Consider the following 21,147-nt stretch of genomic DNA (forward strand, 5'->3'; position numbering starts at 1 on the left):
GAGGTACGGCTAAGGGCTGTTCTTACACACGACGCAACACAGTGCCTGGACACAGCCCTATGCGTGGTATATTGTCTGTATATCACAAACCCCCAAGGTGCCTTATTGCTATTATAAACTGGTTACCAATGTAATTAGAGCAGTAAAAATAAATGTTTTGTCATACCTGTGGTATACGGTCTGATATACCACGGCTTTCAGCCAATCAGCATTCAGGGCTATAAACTGGGTGGTTCGAAGCCTGAATGCTGACAGCTGTGGAATATCAGATCTCCGGATTGCGTCGTGCATAAGAGCAGCCCTTAGCCGTGGTATATTGGCCATATACCACGCCACCTCGGGCCTTATTGCTTAAATAACCCACATCCATCTGTGTCGACTCGTAACATAGGGATAGATCGAAACGCACAGCTTCTTCCAAAACCCCAAAATATCTCCCAAGTGGCAAGCTTGACGCCCATAACCCCTTACCACAGATCTAGGGTCTGATAAGCCTACCCCAAATCCTGAAATTTGAGAAAATATCTGGGCATGTATCAGTGACGTCTACTAACTGGAAGGTACAGGACGATGGACTGACTGTTGGGGAGGCGTTGCAATGGCCAGTCCTAAAGTCTTCCACTCTGGTTAGAAGTTTCCCATGAGCGGATCTAGGATCAGCGTACCCTGCCCCAGTCCTAATTATAACTTCGGGTGGAAAATAGTTGGAACAGAGCTTAGATCAGCGTCTACAGGCAACTCCTTATTTGAGTAATATGAAGTGGGTGGGCCTTCATGAGAGGTGTTCGTAAAGTCTGCCCCATCCAGAAGCTTCTCTCTCAATACCCAGTCCCTCTTCCACCTCTCTCTTCCCCTCTTTTTTTTATCCAGCACTCACTAGCACGCTTCGGGAGCTCTGGAGACTCAGTCCAGTCGTCCTAGCTCAACACAGGAACCATCATGGCCAACTGCAGCAGTGTATCCAGTCTCGTCCTTCTGGTCCTGCTAGGCCTCTGGGTAGCCACCATCCACTCAGGTAAGCTCCCTGCTGGACGTTGTATCCTGGTTGTCCTTGTATTAGTCATGGAAAGAGTGTAATATATGATACATACATTTATTGGTCTTTGCATGTTTTTGAATATCCTAAGTGTGAATGAAATGAAAACCGTCCACACTACGATACATGTATTTACTATTACATTATGTGTGTTTATAATGTTTTGTAACATTGCCTTACTCAGACCTCACCTCAAAAGGTCAAGGGATTGGAAAGATCGTTGGGGCAAGGGGAAAACACAACAGTTTGGTTGAGGCTTCTATAGAGAGAACTAGATGAGAAATTACACAATGTTTGTTGAAAAACACTAGATTTGCCACCAGAAATGCAGTGTTGTTGAAGTCAGTTGTTGCAAAGTTGAAGGCAAAATATGCTGCCTGCTTTTCATCCACTCCAACAAGCACATCAACAACTAGTCTTCTATTATCTGCAATTTCAGTGACAATCAAATTGAATTCAAATCCATGTTTGACTTGTTATTTCTGTGGACAAATTATCAGAAAAATCTATTATTCTGAATGTTGCTCATTGAGTGGGCTTTGGGTAAATATGGTCATATTTAGCTGAGCTCAAGGTGTGTATACGTGTCATTTCCCCCCACTATTGATCTAGAGGCCCGGTTGCGAGTGCCCTCACCCTAAATGATGCAGTTGTTTGAGCGAATGGAAGTTTGGAGACTGAAAGCTAGTCTTTGACTCACTTGCTTTCATAATGCCTCACGTTTAGAAGCTGTCTGAAACTGAAATATTGGCTCATTTTGCCAGTGGTTTCCCTCTGCCAAGAGTCAAGAGTTGTCAACCTTTCTATGTGCTTATTCATATGGGTTTATGAACATTTTATTTGGTAAAGTGTTAGGTATGAGAGGAGAATATCAAATACGCTGCTATTTGCGAGTTGTGACTACTTCAGAAGAATGCACTGATAAAATGGTTGAAAAGGATGCCAAGTACTAGCAATTTGTAGTGGTTTAATTGATCATTTTTTTATTATCAGTGTTAGTGGCTTTGTTAGAATAACCTTTTTTTACCATCTTTGTGTGTGGTTTTACTGCTGATCTAGATACGGTGTCAACAGATTCGCTGGAGTTATCTCACCCTCTCGTTTTGTTTTTCTTGTTCTAATTCCCCTTGTTACTCTCTCCCCCTATTTGTCTCACTATCTTCTAGTTCTATATCCCTCTATTTCTTTCTTTCCTCATTTTAGTTCTCTGTTTACCTCTCTCTTCCTCTATCCATGTCCCTCTCTTTCTCTCCCTTCATTTCTATATCTGTCTCTCCTACTCTCACACTTGAGTGATAAGCCTAAAGAGCGGCATGGGAGAAGAGGGGATTCCACAAAGCCCGGTATTGTGAGGGCCTTGGGAACACAGCACAGCAGCATTAAGGCCCTAGGGGTCAGGGCAAGGGTTAGAGCCACAGCAAGCCACCAGGAACATGGCACTTTTCCTCAAAACAATGACCTGTACACAACTGTCACTATGCAGGGAGGAAAATATAACACCAGATTGATAGTAACATCTAAGAATTTTAAGGATGAGGTGGTTGGTTTGATAATGAACCGTGTTGTTGACAATTTAGTTACTGAATTTGCAGTTTCATTTTTGTATCTACATTTGCATGATCATGATGTCCAGTTTAACATTGAACTTGGAACTTTGTGCATTGTCTCTTAAAACTGCACTTCCTTTTATGATGATTTGTTATTTTAGGGATTTGCAGTTCCTTTTATGATGAATGTCTATGGTCTCACAAGCATCAGATTCTGTATCGGCACCCCCGCATTCCACAAGATAAGTAAATCTCCAAGATGACTCATGAATGACTTCCACTTTACATGTTGTTTTGGACCAGTGATGCCAGGCATGGTGCCACTCATTTCCTCTAGGACTGCTGTCTTGACCGTAATACAAACTGCTTACTAAATCGTTCGCCACCAAATCTTTCTTTCCTCATTTAATTTCCTCAATCTACAACTTCTGACCTATCCAGCTCATTCATCTCTTAGTGGGCACGAAGTAAAGTAGACAAGGAAAGAAAACAGTTTTAACAGTATTGGGACCCAACCAAAGTACTCTTGTTCTCCACTTGCAAGGATTCCAGAGACCCAAGCCCTCATCTCTTGAGAAGGGAAGTAAATTGAAAAAATACGTTTAGAAATATTTGGACCCAACCATAATACTCCTCTGTTGTACTAACCTCCCAGAGACCCATATCTCTGTGATCACTAAAGGAAAGTAGACAAGGAAAGTTTTACAGAATTGGGACCCAACCATAGTACTGGCTGTTCTCCTGGGGGCTGATTCAGACTTAGGAAATCTATGCCTTATGCACGCCTTTCCTACGTACTTCTCAGTATTTGGTATTCAGACATACATTATATATACAAAAGTATGTGGACACCCCTTAAAATGAGTGGATTTGGCCATTTCAGCCACACCCGTTGCTAACAGGTGTGTAAAATCGAGCACACCGCCATGCAATCTCCATAGACAAACATTGGCAGTAGAGTGGCCTTACTGAAGAGCTCAGTGACTTTCAACGTGAAAGTCATAGGATGCCACCTTTACAACAAGTCATGCTTAACAATCTGGCAGTCCGATGGATGAATTTAACTTTGGCGCATGCCAGGAGAACGCTACCTGCCCCAATGCATAGTGACAACTGTAAAGTTGGGTGGAGGCGGAATAATGGTCTGGGGCTGTTTTTCATGGTTCGGACTAGGCCCCTTAGTTCCAGTGAAGGGAAATCTTAACACTACAGCGTACAAAGACATTCTAGACAACTCTCTGCTTCCAACTTTGTGGTAACAGTTTGGGGAAGGCCCTTTCCTGTTTCAGCATGAAACCCCAGTGTACAAAGCGAGGTCCATACAGAAATGATTTGTCAAGATCGCTGTGGAAGAACTTGACTGGCCTGCACAGAGCCCTTACTTCAACCCCATCGAATGCCTTTGGGATGAATTTGAAAGCCGACTGTGAGCCAGGCCTAATCGCCCAACATCAGTGTCCAACCTCATGCTCTTGTGGCTGAATGGAAGCAAGTCCCCACAGCAATGTTCTAACATTTAGTGGAAAGCCTTCCCAGTAGAGTGGAGGCTGTTATAGCAGCAAAGGGGGGACCAACTCCATATTAATGCCCATGATTTTGGAATGAGCTGTTCGATGAGCAGGTGTTCACATACTTTTGGTCATGTAGTGTACCTTATTCTGTTGCATAAGGCGCTCTGCAGGTGTGGCTACCTTGTTCGCTCTGAATACATTTCATTTCATTCAACTGCTGAGAACCCTCCCACTTCCTGGTCAACAGATTTTCTCCTGGAGTTTTCATTCAATAGGGTTTATAGTACATTTATCTTAAACCATCCCTTTAAAATACGTTGTACCTTTTTAGTTCGAATTTTGTCGACAGACTCACTAGAATATATAGAGAGAAGAGGTTCAGAATATTAGGGATCAATGAAAGAAAGCCTTATAAATATATGCATATTCATCTCCATTTCAGCTCCAATTGGTAGATTTAAAAATACTCTGATCTGGAGAGTCTTTACACACGGAAGAAAGAAATTCAGAAAATTGCCACATTCAGTTATTTAATCCATGTTAATGTTGGAAGACTAGTGTGTATATATATACTTCTAATAGGGAGAATAGTTTACAATAGTAGCCTTGTCTATTGCCTGCATTGACCATGGAACTGTGTGACGACACGGCCATCCATTGCTCCATGCGTCTGGTTCAAACTGTTAGGTCTTGGTCCACGCTCTGCTCCATAAACATTTAATTAGCCTATGTCTTCTGTTATGATAATGATGATAATCTGTTACTAATGATCCTCAGCAACAACCACACAGCCTTGACCGCGTTTACAGAGAGAACTAAAAGGTAAACAAAACAATGTAATTAAATGATTATGTAAACTCTGCCAACTGAATGGAACTAACAGTAAATTGACAGTTGAATATGTGTGGTCATTATGCCTACTGACAGTCGATACTGATAGTGACTAATATAGGACAGAAATAGGAGACAGAGAAAGTCGGGGTAGCCTATAATTAAGGCAATCGAGAGTGCTCATCCCTGCAAGATAAAAGGCCAAACAATATAAATTCTGCATAATGGCACAGCATTTAATAAACTTGAGGGAAAGTTGATATGCTTCAGTTTGCTGCCATATGACTGGTTTACATGCACCTTAGCCAAATACATTTAAACTCAGTTTATCAATTCCTGACATTTAATCCAAGTAAAAATGCCCGGTCTTAGGTCAGTTAGGATCACCACTTTATTTTAAGAATGTGAAATGTCAGAATAATAGTAGAGAGAATTATTTATTTCAGCTTTTATTTCTTTATTCACATTCCCAGTGGGTCAGAAGTTTACATACAGTCAATTAGTATTTGGTAGCATTGCCTATAAATTGTTTAACTTGGGTCAAACGTTTCGGGTAGCCTTCCACAAGCTCCCACAATAAGTTGGTTGAATTTTGGCCCATTCCTCCTGACAGAGCTGGTGTAACTGAGTCAGGTTTGTAGGCCTCCTTGCTCGCACACGCTTTTTCAGTTCTGCCAACAAATTTCCTATAGGATTGAGGTCAGAGCTTTGTGATGTCCACTCTAATACCTTGACTTTGTTGTCCTTAAGCCATTTTGCCAGAACATTGGAAGTATGCTTGGGGTCATTGTCCATTTGGAAGACCCATTTGCGACCAAACTTTAACTTCCTGACTGATGTCTTGAGATGTTGCTTCAATATATCCACATAATTTCCATCCTCATGATGCCATCTATTTTGTGAAGTGCACCAGTCCCTCCTGCAGCAAAGCACCCACACAACATGATGCTGCCACCCCCGTGCTTCACGGTTGGGATGGTGTTCTTCGGCTTGCAAGAATCCCCCTTTTTCCTCCAAACATAATGATGGTCATTATGGCCAAACAGTTCTATTTTTGTTTCATCAGACCAGAGGACATTTCTCCAAAAAGTACGATCTTTGTCTCAAACTCTAGTCTGGCTTTTTTATGGCGGTTTTGGAGCGGTGGCTTCTTCCTTGCTGAGCGGCCTTTCAGGTTATGTCGATATAGGACTAATTTTACTGTGGATATACAGTGGGGCAAAAAAGTATTTAGTCAGCCACCAATTGTGCACTCATCACTTAATAAGATGAGAGAGGCCTGTAATTTTCATCATATGTACACTTCAACTATGACAGACAAAATGAGGAGAAAAAATCCAGAAAATCACATTGTAGGATTTTTAATTTATTTATTTGCAAATTATGGTGGAAAATAAGTATTTGGTCACCTACAAACAAACAAGATTTCTGGCTCTCACAGACCTGTAACTTCTTTTTTAAGAGCAATGTTCTGTCATACTATCCAGGTCTGTGCCCAAACAATTTGAGCTTCCACCTTTCCAGAAACAAGTCTCTCACCGTTGCCGCTTGTTATAGACCACCTTCAGCCCCCAGCTGTGCCTTGGACACCATATGTGAATTGTTTGCCCCCCATCTATCTTTAGAGTTCGTACTGTTAGGTGACCTAAACTGGGACTTGCTTAACACCCCGGCCGTCCTACAATCTAAGCTAGATGCCCTCAATCTCACACAAATTATCAAGAAACCTACCAGGTACAACCCAAAATCCGTAACCATGGGCACCCTCTTAGATATCATCCTGACCAACCTTCCCTCTAAATACACCTCTGCTGTCTTCAACCAGGATCTCAGCGATCACTGCCTCATGGCCTGCGTGCATAATGGGTCCGCGGTCAAACGACCACCCCTCATCACTGTCAAACGCTCCCTAAAACACTTCAGTGAGCAGGCCTTTCTAACCCACCTGACCCGGGTATCTTGGAAGGATATTGACCTCATCCCGTCAGTAGAGGATGCCTGGTTGCTCTTCAAAAGTGCTTTCTTCTCCATTTAAAAAAGCATGCCCCATTCAAAAAAAATGTAGAACTAAGAACAGATATAGCCCTTGGTTAACCCCAGACTTGACTGCCCTTGACCTGCACAAAAACATCCTGTGGCGTTCTGCATTAGCATCGAATAGCCCACACGATATGCAACTTTTCAGGGATGTTAGGAACCAATATACTCAGTCAGTTAAGAAAGCTACGGCTAGCTTTTTCCAACAGAAATGTGCTTCCTATAGCACTAATTCCAAAATGTTTCGGGACACTGTAAAGTCCATGGAGAATAAGAGCACCTCCTCCCAGCTGCCCACTGCACTGAGGATAGGAAACACTGTCACCACTGATAAATCTAAGATAATCAATCATTTAAATTAGCATTTTTCCACGGCTGGCAATGTTTTCCACCTGTCTACCCCTACCCCGGCCAACACGTCAGCACCCCCTGCAGCAACTTGCCCCACCGCTTCTCCTTCACCCAAATCCAAACAGCTGATGTTCTGAAAGAGCTGCAAAATCTGGATCCCTATAAATCAGCTGGGCTAGACAGTCTGGACCCTCTTTCAAAAATTATCTGCCAAAATTGTTTCAACCACCATTTACTAGCCTATTCAACCTCTCTTTCTGAGATCCCCAAAGATTGGAAAGCTGCCGCGGTCATCCCCCTCTTCAAATGGGGAGACATCTTAGACCCAAACTGTTATAGACTTATATCCATCCTGCCCTTTCTAAAATCTTCGAAAGCAAAGTTAATAAACAGATCAACGACCATTTCGAATCCCACCGTACCTTCACTATGCAATCTGGTTTCCGAGCTGGTCATGGGTGCACCTCAGCCACGCTCAAGGTCCTAAAAGATATCATAACCGCCGTTGATAAAAGACAGTACTGTGGGCCTCCCGGGTGGTGCAGTTGATAAGGGCGCTGTACTGCAGCGCCAGCTGTGCCATCAGAGTCCCTGGGTTCGCACCTAGGCTCTGTCGTAACCGGCCGCGACCGAGAGGTCCGTGGGGCGACGCACAATTCAAATCAAATCAAATTTATTTATATAGCCCTTCGTACATCAGCTGATATCTCAAAGTGCTGTACAGAAACCCAGCCTAAAACCCCAAACAGCAAGCAATGCAGGTGTAGAAGCACGGTGGCTAGGAAAAACTCCCTAGAAAGGCCAAAACCTAGGAAGAAACCTAGAGAGGAACCAGGCTATGTGGGGTGGCCAGTCCTCTTCTGGCTGTGCCGGGTGGAGATTATAACAGAACATGGCCAAGATGTTCAAATGTTCATAAATGACCAGCATGGTCGAATAATAATAAGGCAGAACAGTTGCAACTGGAGCAGCAGCACGGCCAGGTGGACTGGGGACAGCAAGGAGTCATCATGTCAGGTAGTCCTGGGGCATGGTCCTAGGGCTCAGGTCCTTCGAGAGAGAGAAAGAAAGATTGGCCTAGCATCGTCCGGGTTAGGGAGGGCTTGGTCGGTAGGGATGTCCTTGTCTCATCGCGCACCAGCGACTCCTGTGGCGGGCCTGGCGCAGTGCGCGCTAACCAAGGTTGCCAGGTGCACGGTGTTTCCTCCGACACATTGGTGAGGCTGGCTTCCGGGTTGGATGCGCGCTGTGTTAAGAAGCAGTGTGGCTTGGTTGGGTTGTGTATCGGAGGGCGCATGACTTTCAACCTTCATCTCTCCCGAGCCCGTACGGGAGTTGTAGCGATGAGACAAGATAGTAGCTACTACAACAATTGGATACCACGAAATTGGGGAGAAAAAGGGGTAAAATTCAACAAAAAAACAAAAAAAAGACAGTACTGTGCAGCCGTCTTCATCGACCTGGCCAAGGCTTTCAACTCTGTCAATCACCGCATTCTTATCGGCAGACTCAATAGCCTTGGCTTCTCAAATGACTGCCTCACCTGGTTCACCAAATACTTCTCAGATAGAGTTCAGTGTCAAATCGGAGGGCCTTTTTTCTGGACCTCTGGCAGTCGCTATGGGGGTGCCACAGGGCTCAATTCTCGGGCCGACTCTTTTCTCTGTATATATCAATGATGTCGCTCTTGCTGCTGGTGATTCTCTGATCCACCTCTATGCAGACGACACCATTCTGTATACATCTGGCCCTTCTTTGGACACTGTGCTAACAAGCTTCAACGCCATACAACACTCCTTCCGTGGCCTCCGACTGCTTTTAAATGCTAGTAAAACTAAGTGCATGCTCTTCAACCCAATGCTGCCCCCACCCTCCCGCCCGACTAGCATCAATACTCTGGATGGTTCTGATCTAGAATATGTGGACAACTACAAATAGCTAGGTGTCTGGTTAGACTGTAAACTCTCCTTCCAGACTCACATTAAGCATCTCCAATCCAAAACTAAATCTAGATTCTGCTTCTTGTTTTGCAACAAAGCCTCCTTCACTCATACCGCCAAACATACCCTCGTAAAACTGACTATCCTACCGATCCTTGACTACGGTGAATGTCATTTACAAAATAGCCCCCAACACTCTACTCAGACTACATCCAGTTTGCTATCACAGTGCCATACGTTTTATCACCAAAACCCCATATACTACCCACCACTGCGACCTGTATGCTCTCGTTGGCTGGTCCTCACTACATATCCGTCGCCAAACCCACTGGCTCCAGGTCATCTATAAGTCTTTACTAGGTGAAGCCCCGCCTTATCTCAGCTCACTGGTCACCATAGCAACACCCACCTGTAACACATGCTCCAGCAGGTATATTGCACTGGTCACCCCCAAAGCCAACACTTCCTTTGGCCACCTTTCCTTCCAGATCTCTGCTGCCAATGGCTGGAACGAATTGCAAAAATCTCTGAAGCTGGAGTCTTATATCTCCCTCTGTAACTTTACGCATCAGCTGTCAGAGCAGCTTACCGATCACTCTACCTGTACACAGCCCATCTATAAATAGCACACCTGACTACCTCATCCCCATATTATTACTTACCCTCTTGCTCTTTTGCACCCCAGTATGTCTACTTGCACATCATCCTCTGTACATCTATCACTCCAGTATTAATGCTAAATTGTCATTATTTACTCTCTGTGGCCTTTTTATTGCCTTACCTCCATGCTCTTCTACATTTGTACACACTGTACATAGATCTTTCTATTGTGCTATTGACTGTACGTTTGTTTGTTTAACTCTGTTGTTTTTGTCGCACTGCTTTGCTTTATCTTGGCCAGGTCGCAGTTGTAAATGAGAACTTGTTCTCAACTGGCCTACCTCAAATCAAATGTATTTATATAGCCCTTCTTACATCAGCTATACAGAAACCCAGCCTAAAACCCCAAACAGCAAGCAATGCAGGTGTAGAAGCACGGTGGCTAGGAAAAACTCCCTAGATAGTCCAGAACCTAGGAAGGAACCTAGAGAAGAACCAGGCTATGAAGGGTGGCCAGTCCTCTTCTGGCTGTGCCGGGTGGAGATTATAACAGAACATGGCCAAGATGTTCAAATGTTCATAAATGACCAGCATGGTCAAATAATAATAATCACAGTAGTTGTTGAGGGTGCAACAAGTCAGCACCTCAGGAGTAAATGTCAGTTGGCTTTTCATAGCCGATCATTTAGAGTATCTCTACCGCTCCTGCTGTCTCTAGAGAGTTGAATACCTGGTTAAATAAAGGTGAAATTAAACTGGGAGGGGCAGAAAAATGCATTGAGTGGATATACAGTAAGTCATGCATATTGATAACATTGTCACTCCTGATGATCTGTCTTCCATAACCCTGTCTGTTTGGCTCTAATGATCCTTTTAGTTGACTCTTGTTTTATCACTTGGTAATAATTTCTATTTGTGAGTTGTTTTAAACTTAAGTCGAATCACCTTTTACTATAAAATAGTCAAATAAAGAAAACCCCTTGAATGAGTAGGTGTTCTAAAACTTTTGACTGCCACACCTTAATTTATCCAATCTCCATCCAAACTAGTAGCGTGTGAATAGCATGCTATTCTCATGCTGAATTTCAAGGTCGGAATACACGTTGAGGTTAAAGTGCATCTGATGTGAAAATATCTAATGTGATTGGTCAAAAGACCACTTAGTGGAAAAAACGAATTGGGCTGCCCTTTGTGAACACAGACAGTTTAACCGCCACACTTGAAATGCCCACCTAATGTCAATGAGTGACAGCGAGCCTATGTGTTTCCTCACCTCATAAGACCCATGTTAATGTCTTATGACCGACTGGTCATGGGTACCAATATTAGACCCATGTACAGAGATATATGATATTTATTTAAACCAGTTTACTACAGCAGGAAAATAATCCTGCAGCAACTGGAAATGTGAATTAAATAGATTCTAATTAATGGAAAAAATGTTATGGGTTGATGATACATTTTTCGTAAGGGAAAATCAAGTCTGAAATGAACAAAAGTTATTCTGCAACAGGGTGATCAAATGAACATCCTACATCTGTAGAAGGATTTTGTTGACTGGAATTACCTGAAACTGATAGCAAGAACACCTTTTGGAAACTGCGTCATGAGATATAGTTTAGTGTCAATCTGTAGTAGATGGAGATTATTTAGCTGGCCAATGGTAGCGCTGCGGTTACAAATGGGAACCATTACTGGAAATTTACTGAGAAGCAAACTCCTCCTGCCCTCCTTGATAAGGTGAACAAACACCAATGGAAAAACATCGCAGCGCTTTTCTCTCTGTCTTCAGTAAACCAAGCTATCCAAGGAGGTACAACCTTTTCACACACACTCATACAATTTGATAAACAAGCTTGTTTGACGTGTAGGGGCTGGGGCTACTCTAGGTTTGAGCCTGGCCGGCCGTTACCAGTTGGAGCCTGCCTCTACTGCAGACCTGCAGCCGCCCTCCATGACCGCACAAGCGGCCTTTTGTGCCACAGGCTGAAGGCTTCATTGATGGCAAGGCTGGCCAGGGGCCCAGGGCTCTGTACCTACAGCCAGCCCCTGCACAGGAAGTCACACGCTAACACATGAGTCAACCAACACACACAGCAACATCAGAAATACCCACCCCGACCGGCCTCGGCTCAGCTCATCAACAGTACACAGGCCCTCACCAACAGAGTTAGCTATCGGAGTTTGTGTGTAATGTTGGAATCATAGTGATGGGCCCACAAGTCTTTGGACATTATTCTGTTTTTATCTTTGATAGTTGGAAATGAATGTGGCTATGTGTGAGAGAGTCTTTTGAAGTGATACGTTTTGTTATGTGTATTTTCGAGATTTATCAAATAAAACTTATTGGCAAGGTTGAGTGGGAATCATAGCCGCGGGAAGTTGTTTTTAGCCTACTTCCTGAGGCTATGGTGTGAATGCTTGGTTGTGAGATTGTCAGAGTGTAGGGTTTAGAGTGGGCGGTTTTATAACTGATGATGTCTGTTGAGTTTAAATGTGTTTGGTGTATGGTTTTGTTGGTATGTGTAGCGTGAGCACAGGTAGGATTTTTACGTCTGAGTGGATAGGTGGGCTTGTGTGTGTGTGTGTGTGTGTGCGCGCACATGCACCACAGGAGGCTGCTGAGGGGAGGACGGCTCACAATAATGGCCGGAACGGAGTGAATGGAATCAAACACCTGGAAACCATGGAAACCATATGTTTGATGTATTTGATACTATTACAGTCCAGTCATTACCACAAGCCTGTTCTCCCCAATTAAGGTACCCTCAACTTCCTAAAGTGTGCACTTGTGCGTGCATACGTGTGTGTGTGGATGTTTTTTTTCTTTATAGATTGGGATCAAATTGTCCCTGTTTCTTTCAATTAAAAAGTCAAGCTCACTCAGCTGTGCACTTAACACAATACCCCTTCTCAGATCATTGAAGCAAATCAAGTTGCAGTTTATTAACTTCAATTGACCTTATCCAGAATCCACTTTTACTATTCTTGGCCCTTCACTCTCCTCTACTGGGGTAGTAAGAGAGAGAGAGGGATGTTTAAGAGATCTGGATCATGTTTCCATGGCTGCAATGAAGGTGTAAGAAGTCGTGTAGCACTTCCATGTTAGGACCTGTGGAATGTGGGTGAGAGACGCGGGAGAGGGGGAGAGGAGAGGGGCAGAATGTGGAGAGCTGGAGAGAAGAGCGAGGTGTCCGAAGGAGTTGAGAGAGCACACAGCGGAGGCTACCTGTACTGTGTACAGAGAGTGTTGATCCCCATACGAAGACATCCTTTCAGGCCCTGGTCTGAGGCTGCTCGCAGAGAAGCTAGTAGCTTAGCAACTTTCCACTGTAGCATCAAAGACTGGGGCTAATACTTAGCTCTGTACTCAGTATCTTACATTCACAGCTCTGTCACTCACTGGCTCTCTGTTAGAGGAGCATACAGTATCTTACATTCACAGCTCTGTCACTCACTGGCTCTCTGTTAGAGGAGCATACAGTGGCTTACATTCACAGCTCTGTCACTCACTGGCTCTCTGTTAGAGGAGCATACAGTATCTTACATTCACAGCTCTGTCACTCACTGGCTCTCTGTTAGAGGAGCATACAGTATCTTACATTCACAGCTCTGTCACTCACTGGCTCTCTGTTAGAGGAGCATACAGTATCTTACATTCACAGCTCTGTCACTCACTGGCTCTCTGTTAGAGGAGCATACAGTGGCTTACATTCCTAAATTCGCATACATTAGTATATATTAGCAGCCATCAGCAAAGCTACTGTAATATGTGTAATATAACATGAGTCATATTTTCAGTTCACACTCTTTCTCCAGGGTTGGTTTTATCCAGCTGATAGTATGTGAATAGCAACTTCAAGTCTAGAGAGTAGCAGGTCTGACTGAGCTTGTTCAGTTACCCACAAGGGAAATGTTTTATTTAACCCTTGTTTCGCCAGGTAGTCCCTTTGATGGTAGAATATCTATTTCCTGAAGAGATCTGTACAAGTTATGTTTTTCACTACGAATATGTACACAATGCTACAGTCTCGAACACAGCAAAATGTGGAATAAGGCAAGGTGAATGAATGCTTTCTGAAGGCACTTTAGACTTGTCTACAAACATGCCCAAATTGTGAACACACACGGTTGTTGTTCACAGAGACCGTGGAAGACCCCACGCCAACTTTACAAGGGGACAACCAGGACACACTGTCCGGTGGCGGGACATATGACGTCACCACCAAAGATCCCTTCAAGGACATGACGGAGAGAGTGTTAACCTTCGAGTATGAGGACACCACCCACTCACAGGTCATGGATGAGGAGGAAGGTGAGACAGGCGCTTCATGTCATTCATTTTTCCAGAACATTTCCCATCACCAGTTTATTAATATCAATAATTTCGGTTGTACCCAGAGGATTAAGAAAATTATATACTTCTGCCATTATTTGCATGGCAAGAGACATTGGTGAAAGCACAGTGGTGGGGTTATTTGTGTCTATTAGTTGTTCCACACCACAACCCCTTTAAATGTAATGAATTGGTAATAAACAATACAATTGTATTTAGACTTTGAACACAATTTTACTTTGAATTTGACTTGACAATCATGGTTTATACACTAGTGTCTAACCTTTGCGTGTTGCATGTACTATGTGTGTCCAGGTGTCCTGGGCCCGGGCGCCATCACAGCTATTGTCATCGCTGTCTTCCTGGGGGCTTCAGTCCTCCTCGCCCTCATTGTCATCACACTCAGGAAGTTCACCGCTTCCTAGAGCCACAAATTCCTCTTCCTCCCTTTCAATCTCTCACACTTTTCTTACCTCCACTTCTCTCTCATTCATCTATCTTCATGGTCTTTCTTGCCCATTCTCTCACTTTTGCTCAGTTTCTCTTATACCCACACATATTGTGAAAGTGACAACCCTTCTATAACCCCTGGACGCTCTAATATAATGGCAGGTCCCTTTAGCCTTGAAGCGCAACCAACAATGAATTTCCTTCAGACTCTAGCTACTATAATCATATTGTTTATGTTGGCACACATGTCAGCTTGTTACTAAATGGTCAATCCTAGCTTCCACTCAAGTCAAAATTGACTTACAACAGAGACTGGCAGGTTCTTCCAGTGTATACAGGTAACTGCCAAAATAATGGAAACACTTGAGTAAATGAGAGAGAAAGTATATTGAAAGCAGGTGCTTCCACACAGGTGTGGTTCCTGAGTTATTTCAACAATTAACATCCCATCATGCTTAGGGTCATGTATAAAAATGCTTATCAGGCCATTATTTTGGCTAACATGACTATGCCCCCCCCATAGGATGACAACAGGGCACATCCACAGGGCACAAATGGTCACTGAGTGGTTTGATGAGTAAACGATGTAAACCAAATGCCATGGCCATCTGTCACCAGATGGGATATTCTGGAGTGGTGCTTGTGACAGCATTTTCCACCACCATCAACAAAACACCAAATTATGGAATTTCTCATGGAAGAATGGCATTGCATCCCTCCAATAGAGTTCCAGACACTTGTAGAATCTGGTGCATTGAAGCTGTTCTGGCGCATGGTGGCCCGACGCCCCCTATTAAGACACTTTACGTTGGTGTTTCCTTTATTTTGGCAGTTACAATCAGATCCACTTTAGCCAACATCCGCTTAGCGGATAATGCCAGAGGTGAACTGCATTATAGCTGTCAAATCTAGTGGCTCCAGGCATTACACCAAAAGCAGACATCTCCCTTGGTCACATTAAGAGAAATCCAATGCCTGTCAAGATTTCTTAAAGATTTTTGAACAATGTATCTGTTATACTAATCTGTAATGAGCATTTGGCTGATCAGTGGGCAACGGCTGGTCCCCTTACCAAGATGGGCCACCTCAGTTTTCTGATAGGCTGAGTTGAGATCACGCCCCCCCCCCCCTGCTCATAGTAGTGGCTGGAGTGGTGTTAATGCAATGGTATTAAAAAACAGTCTCCAAGTGCTTGATACCATTCCAGTGATTCAATTCCAGTTGTTATTATGAGCCCCCCCACTGTAATTCATCTCTTTTGAAAACAAAATGTATGTCTAATGATCTGTAGTTTACAGTTGTGTGTCCAAGTGTTTTGTCGAGCATTGTGATTTGTTTTTGTAGAAGTCTTTTTTTCTGACGGTTATGTTGTGGGTTAGAGTATCCTGTCTCAGATTTAGTTTGTCTTGTGGATGAAAGGGTGTGATGAGTGTGTCTTTGAAGATTGTTCCACCATGTTCATTATGTTGCAGTAATACTGAGTGCCTTAAAAGGCAAGTGTTATTGACAATAGAATGAGAATGAAATCATTTACCAAATGCAGGCTATCATATAATATGCCAGATTTATTTCCCCAATGCCCACAATGTGTTACTGTTTATTGGCAAATAGGTGTTCAAAAGAAACGTTTGCCTATTTACAGGTGACCCATATTGACCCAAAAATCTAATATTTTAAGATGAACATGCTTCAATAAATAAACATAGATGGGGTAATTAGTTTGTTTAACCTGCAAATCACATTTTAACCTCTGGTCTAAAAAGACAATGACAACTGTTGTGAGTGTGTTTGTGTATGAGTGCATGTGTGTGATACTTTTTGATACGTTATGTCACCATTTTCTGTATTCCTCTGTGGCCTTTTACCAAACAACTAACTAAGGCTGGGATTCATTACCTGCCATAGAAATGTTTACGAGGTGTCTTTATTTACACACTTCATCCCGTGCCCACACTTCATCCCGTACCCACACCCACAATTCTGAAAAGTGTAAGCAGTCCTGAGGAGGATCGCCCTGGTGTAGTTGCAGGTTTTATACAGTACCCAATACCAGTCTGTGTTAATTTGACGATGGAAAAAGAGCTACTGCATAAATACTGCAATGTGGGTTTGGTTTATCTGAGCCCTAATGCTTTTGTGAAACAAATATTTTTTCATATAATAATATCACTGGTTTGAACGGTCTGGTTAAAAAAATAAAAGATTAAACAAATCCCTTTGTACAGCCAAATAGTAGTTATTAGTTCGTCTTGACATTGACTTCAAATGTATATGGGTATTTTTTATATGTAAGGTCGGGAATAGAAAATGAAAGTACAAACCGGTAGTTTCATTACACTGAATTAAACTGATATATCTGAGATTGGACTGATGCAATACACACTGAAGAGTGGGAGTGAGTCATTCACATGTGCTCAATGCTGGATATGCTAGCTAGACAACATACAGTAGGTGTTCAGTTTGTCTCTCAGCAAAACGGGAACAACGAGTCATTGCAACACATAATTCAAGTACTGTACATCCCATCGTGGTTCTAGATTAGAACTAGAGCTGGTTCTGGTTTGAACCAGACCCCTGTCATCCGGGTTGTGTTCAACAGGCACCAACAAAAGTTGAAGTGTCAAAACAACATTGCATTAGGCGGGGCTGTAAGATCATATCTATTTAGCAGATTCTGACTGGCAATCAGTTTGAGGACTATGGCCATTCATACTGTACTCAATACCAGTGTGACTGTTAATGTGCATATATTCTACACTTTTTCTGCTACTGTATGGTTCATTTCCTAGTCGTTTTCTCACTTCCCCCATGTCAGGTTGTTACCACTGCTGCTCTACATACTGTATGTTTGGAAACTTAACGTAATATTTTCAACTTATAATACTGTTGTTATACTGTAATAATAACCAGCAATATACACAGTTAAAGGTCATCAGTGGGCCTCCCGGGTGGCGCAGTGGTTAAGGGCTGCAGTGCCAGTTGTGCCACCAGAGACCCTGGGTTGCCAGGTGCACGGTGTTTCCTCCGACACATTGTTGCGGGTTGGATGGCGCTGTGTTAAGAAGCAGTGCGGCTTGGTTGGGCTGTGTATCGGAGGACGCATGACTTTCAAACTTCGTCTTTCGCGAGCCCGTACTGGAGTTGTAGCGATGAGACAAGATGGTAGCTTTAATTGGGGAGGAAAAGGGGTAAAATTGTAATAAATAAATAAATAAAAGTAATCAGTGATTGGACCATCTCTAAGTAATCAGAGTATCAAAGTCAATAACACATTTTCTAAACACTGCTTTACCCATGTATGTTCTGGCTCTAGCCCCAGTGATTGGACCATCTCTAAGTAATCAGAGTATCAAACACTGCTTTACCCATGTATGTTCTGGCTCTAGCCCAACCCATTGGTTTCTGAGACCAATCAGAACGGTTAAATGTGTTTGCTTTCTAGAAATCTATGGTTGGTTTGTGGCCTTTCTCTCTTTCCCTTTCTGTCTGTTCATGGCTGTCACTCTCCTGCCAGATCATGATAGCACCAAACAAAGTCTTAACATATGGATCAACCTTCAGATGTGTTGGGATTAATGCAGAAGACACACTTCGGTTGAATGCATTTGTGCAACTGACTAGGTATCCCTTTTCCCTTTCATGACCCATAATCACTGTGAGAGACATCTAAACTGAAAGCAATCAAATTTTCCAGCTAGTTTGCCAGGGGTGGTGTGCTCACAGTTGCCAAGAGCCTTACTTACAGTCCATTGCACTCATTTGGAAAAAACTGGTACTTCCTATGTTTTTCTCTTTTTGACTGGTGACACATCCATTTCTAACTTGAAGGCTGACAGTGATTGTGCAGCTAGTAACTATTCTTGGCTTCAAAACATTCACTATCAGTTTTTCACATAGCCAGAACTACCCAGCATTAGCTAAAAGCTGACACAAGTAAACATTGAGTAAATTGTAAATGTAAAGCTAACTAGCTACTAGACACGAGAAAGTGTATAGTTGCTCATCTTCATTCTACATATCAAAGTTTATTTACATTCATATATTTTTTACTCAAAATGTCTTTGTTGCAAACAACAATTACTTTTCCCAGTGTTGTGTGTGTGATGTTGGTGGTGCTGCTGAACAGTGCTTTTTCTCTCACTAACACACTACTTGTAACAACCAAGAGTGAGAAGGAACCAGTCATGGAGCAGGGGAAGTGACTCACGTTCCAGCAGAAGAGGCCTTTTCAAAATAAAAGTCCTTCAACACATCTGGTGACACATTTTTCTAAAAAGTCTTGCAATGTTTTGTTATTTTTATTGGGGGGGACCATTTTACCTGCTTCTAACATAGGAGGGTGGTGGGGGCATGTCCCCACTGTCCCTCCTGGCTCCTACGCCCTTGGTTACAGTAACCAGGATTAAAGCTGTAGATTCACTTTTCTGGATCATAGTTTGGGGGGGGGGGGGGGGGGTTGCAAGAGATGCATTGGCAAAGAGAGTCATTGGCACTTTCAAGAGATGCATTGGCAAAATAGAAAAACACAATTAGTTACTTACACACATCCCATAAAATAAATCAAATTACATTCCCCTCTAAATACACCTCTGCTGTCTTCAACCAAGATCTCAGCGATCACTGCCTCATTGCCTGCATCCGTAATGGGTCAGCGGTCAAACGACCTCCACTCATCACTGTAAAACGCTCCCTGAAACACTTCTGCGAGCAGGCCTTTCTAATCGACCTGGCCGGGGTATCCTGGAAGGATATTGATCTCATCCCGTCAGTAGAGGATGCCTGGATATTTTTTTAAAATGCCTTCCTAACCATCTTAAATAAACATGCCCCATTTAAGAAATTTAGAACCAGGAACAGATATAGTCCTTGGTTCTCCCCAGACCTGACTGCCCTTAACCAACACAAAAACATCCTATGGCGTTCTGCATTAGCATCGAACAGCCCCCGTGATATGCAGCTGTTCAGGGAAGCTAGAAATCATTATACACAGGCAGTTAGAAAAGCCAAGGCTAGCTTTTTCAAGCAGAAATTTGCTTCCTGCAACACTAACTCAAAAAAGTTCTGGGACACTGTAAAGTCCATGGAGAATAAGAACACCTCCTCCCAGCTGCCCACTGCACTGAAGATAGGAAACACTGTCACCACTGATAAATCCACCATAATTGAGAATTTCAATAAGCATTTTTCTACGGCTGGCCATGCTTTCCACCTGGCTACTCCTACCCCGGACAACAGCACTGCACCCCCAACAGCAACTCGCCCAAGCCTTCCCCATTTCTCCTTCTCCCAAATCCATTCAGCTGATGTTCTGAAAGAGCTGCAAAATCTGGACCCCTACAAATCAGCCGGGCTAGACAATCTGGACCCTTTCTTTCTAAAATTATCTGCCGAAATTGTTGCCACCCCTATTACTAGCCTGTTCAACCTCTCTTTCGTGTCGTCTGAGATTCCCAAAGATTGGAAAGCAGCTGCGGTCATCCCCCTCTTCAAAGGGGGGGACACTCTTGACCCAAACTGCTACAGACCTATATCTATCCTACCGTGCCTTTCTAAGGTCTTCGAAAGCCAAGTCAACAAACAGATTACCGACCATTTCGAATCTCACCATACCTTCTCTGCTATGCAATCCGGTTTCAGAGCTGGTCATGGGTGCACCTCAGCCACGCTCAAGGTCCTAAACGATATCTTAACCGCCATCGATAAGAAACATTACTGTGCAGCCGTATTCATTGATCTGGCCAAGGCTTTCGACTCTGTCAATCACCATATCCTCATCGGCAGACTCGACAGCCTTGGTTTCTCAAATGATTGCCTCGCCTGGTTCACCAACTACTTCTCTGATAGAGTTCAGTGTGTCAAATCGGAGGGTCTGCTGTCCGGACCTCTGGCAGTCTCTATGGGGGTGCCACAGGGTTCAATTCTTGGACCGACTCTCTTCTCTGTATACATCAATGAGGTCGCTCTTGCTGCTGGTGAGTCCCTGATCCACCTCTACGCAGACGACACCATTCTGTATACTTCCGGCCCTTCTTTGGACACTGTGTTAACAACCCTCCAGGCAAGCTTCAATGCCATACAACTCTCCTTCCGTGGCCTCCAATTGCTCTTAAATACAAGTAAAACTAAATGCATGCTCTTCAACCGATCGCTACCTGCACCTACCCGCCTGTCCAACATCACTACTCTGGACGGCTCTGACTTAGAATACGTGGACAACTACAAATACTTAGGTGTCTGGTTAGACTGTAAACGCTCCTTCCAGACCCATATCAAACATCGCCAATCCAAAGTTAAATCTAGAATTGGCTTCCTATTTCGCAACAAAGCATCCTTCACTCATGCTGCCAAACATACCCTTGTAAAACTGACCATCCTACCAATCCTCGACTTTGGCGATGTCATTTACAAAATAGCCTCCAATACCTTACTCAACAAATTGGATGCAGTCTATCACAGTGCAATCCGTTTTATCACCAAAGCCCCATATACTACCCACCATTGCGACCTG

General features: G+C 43.4%; 1 protein-coding gene across 1 annotated transcript; it reads left to right on the forward strand.

Annotated features, from left to right (window-relative positions):
• Positions 1–151: 151 nt before the first annotated feature.
• Positions 152–16,872, forward strand: snorc (secondary ossification center associated regulator of chondrocyte maturation). Its single transcript, XM_020463593.2, has 3 exons — positions 152–1,015; positions 13,998–14,168; positions 14,505–16,872. The coding sequence occupies exons 1-3, from the start codon at positions 940–942 to the stop codon at positions 14,612–14,614; spliced, it is 357 nt and encodes a 118-aa protein (XP_020319182.1). The 5' UTR covers positions 152–939; the 3' UTR covers positions 14,615–16,872.
• Positions 16,873–21,147: the final 4,275 nt, after the last annotated feature.

The sequence above is a fragment of the Oncorhynchus kisutch genome, linkage group LG27, assembly GCF_002021735.2.
Source record: "Oncorhynchus kisutch isolate 150728-3 linkage group LG27, Okis_V2, whole genome shotgun sequence".
NCBI lineage: Eukaryota > Metazoa > Chordata > Actinopteri > Salmoniformes > Salmonidae > Oncorhynchus > Oncorhynchus kisutch.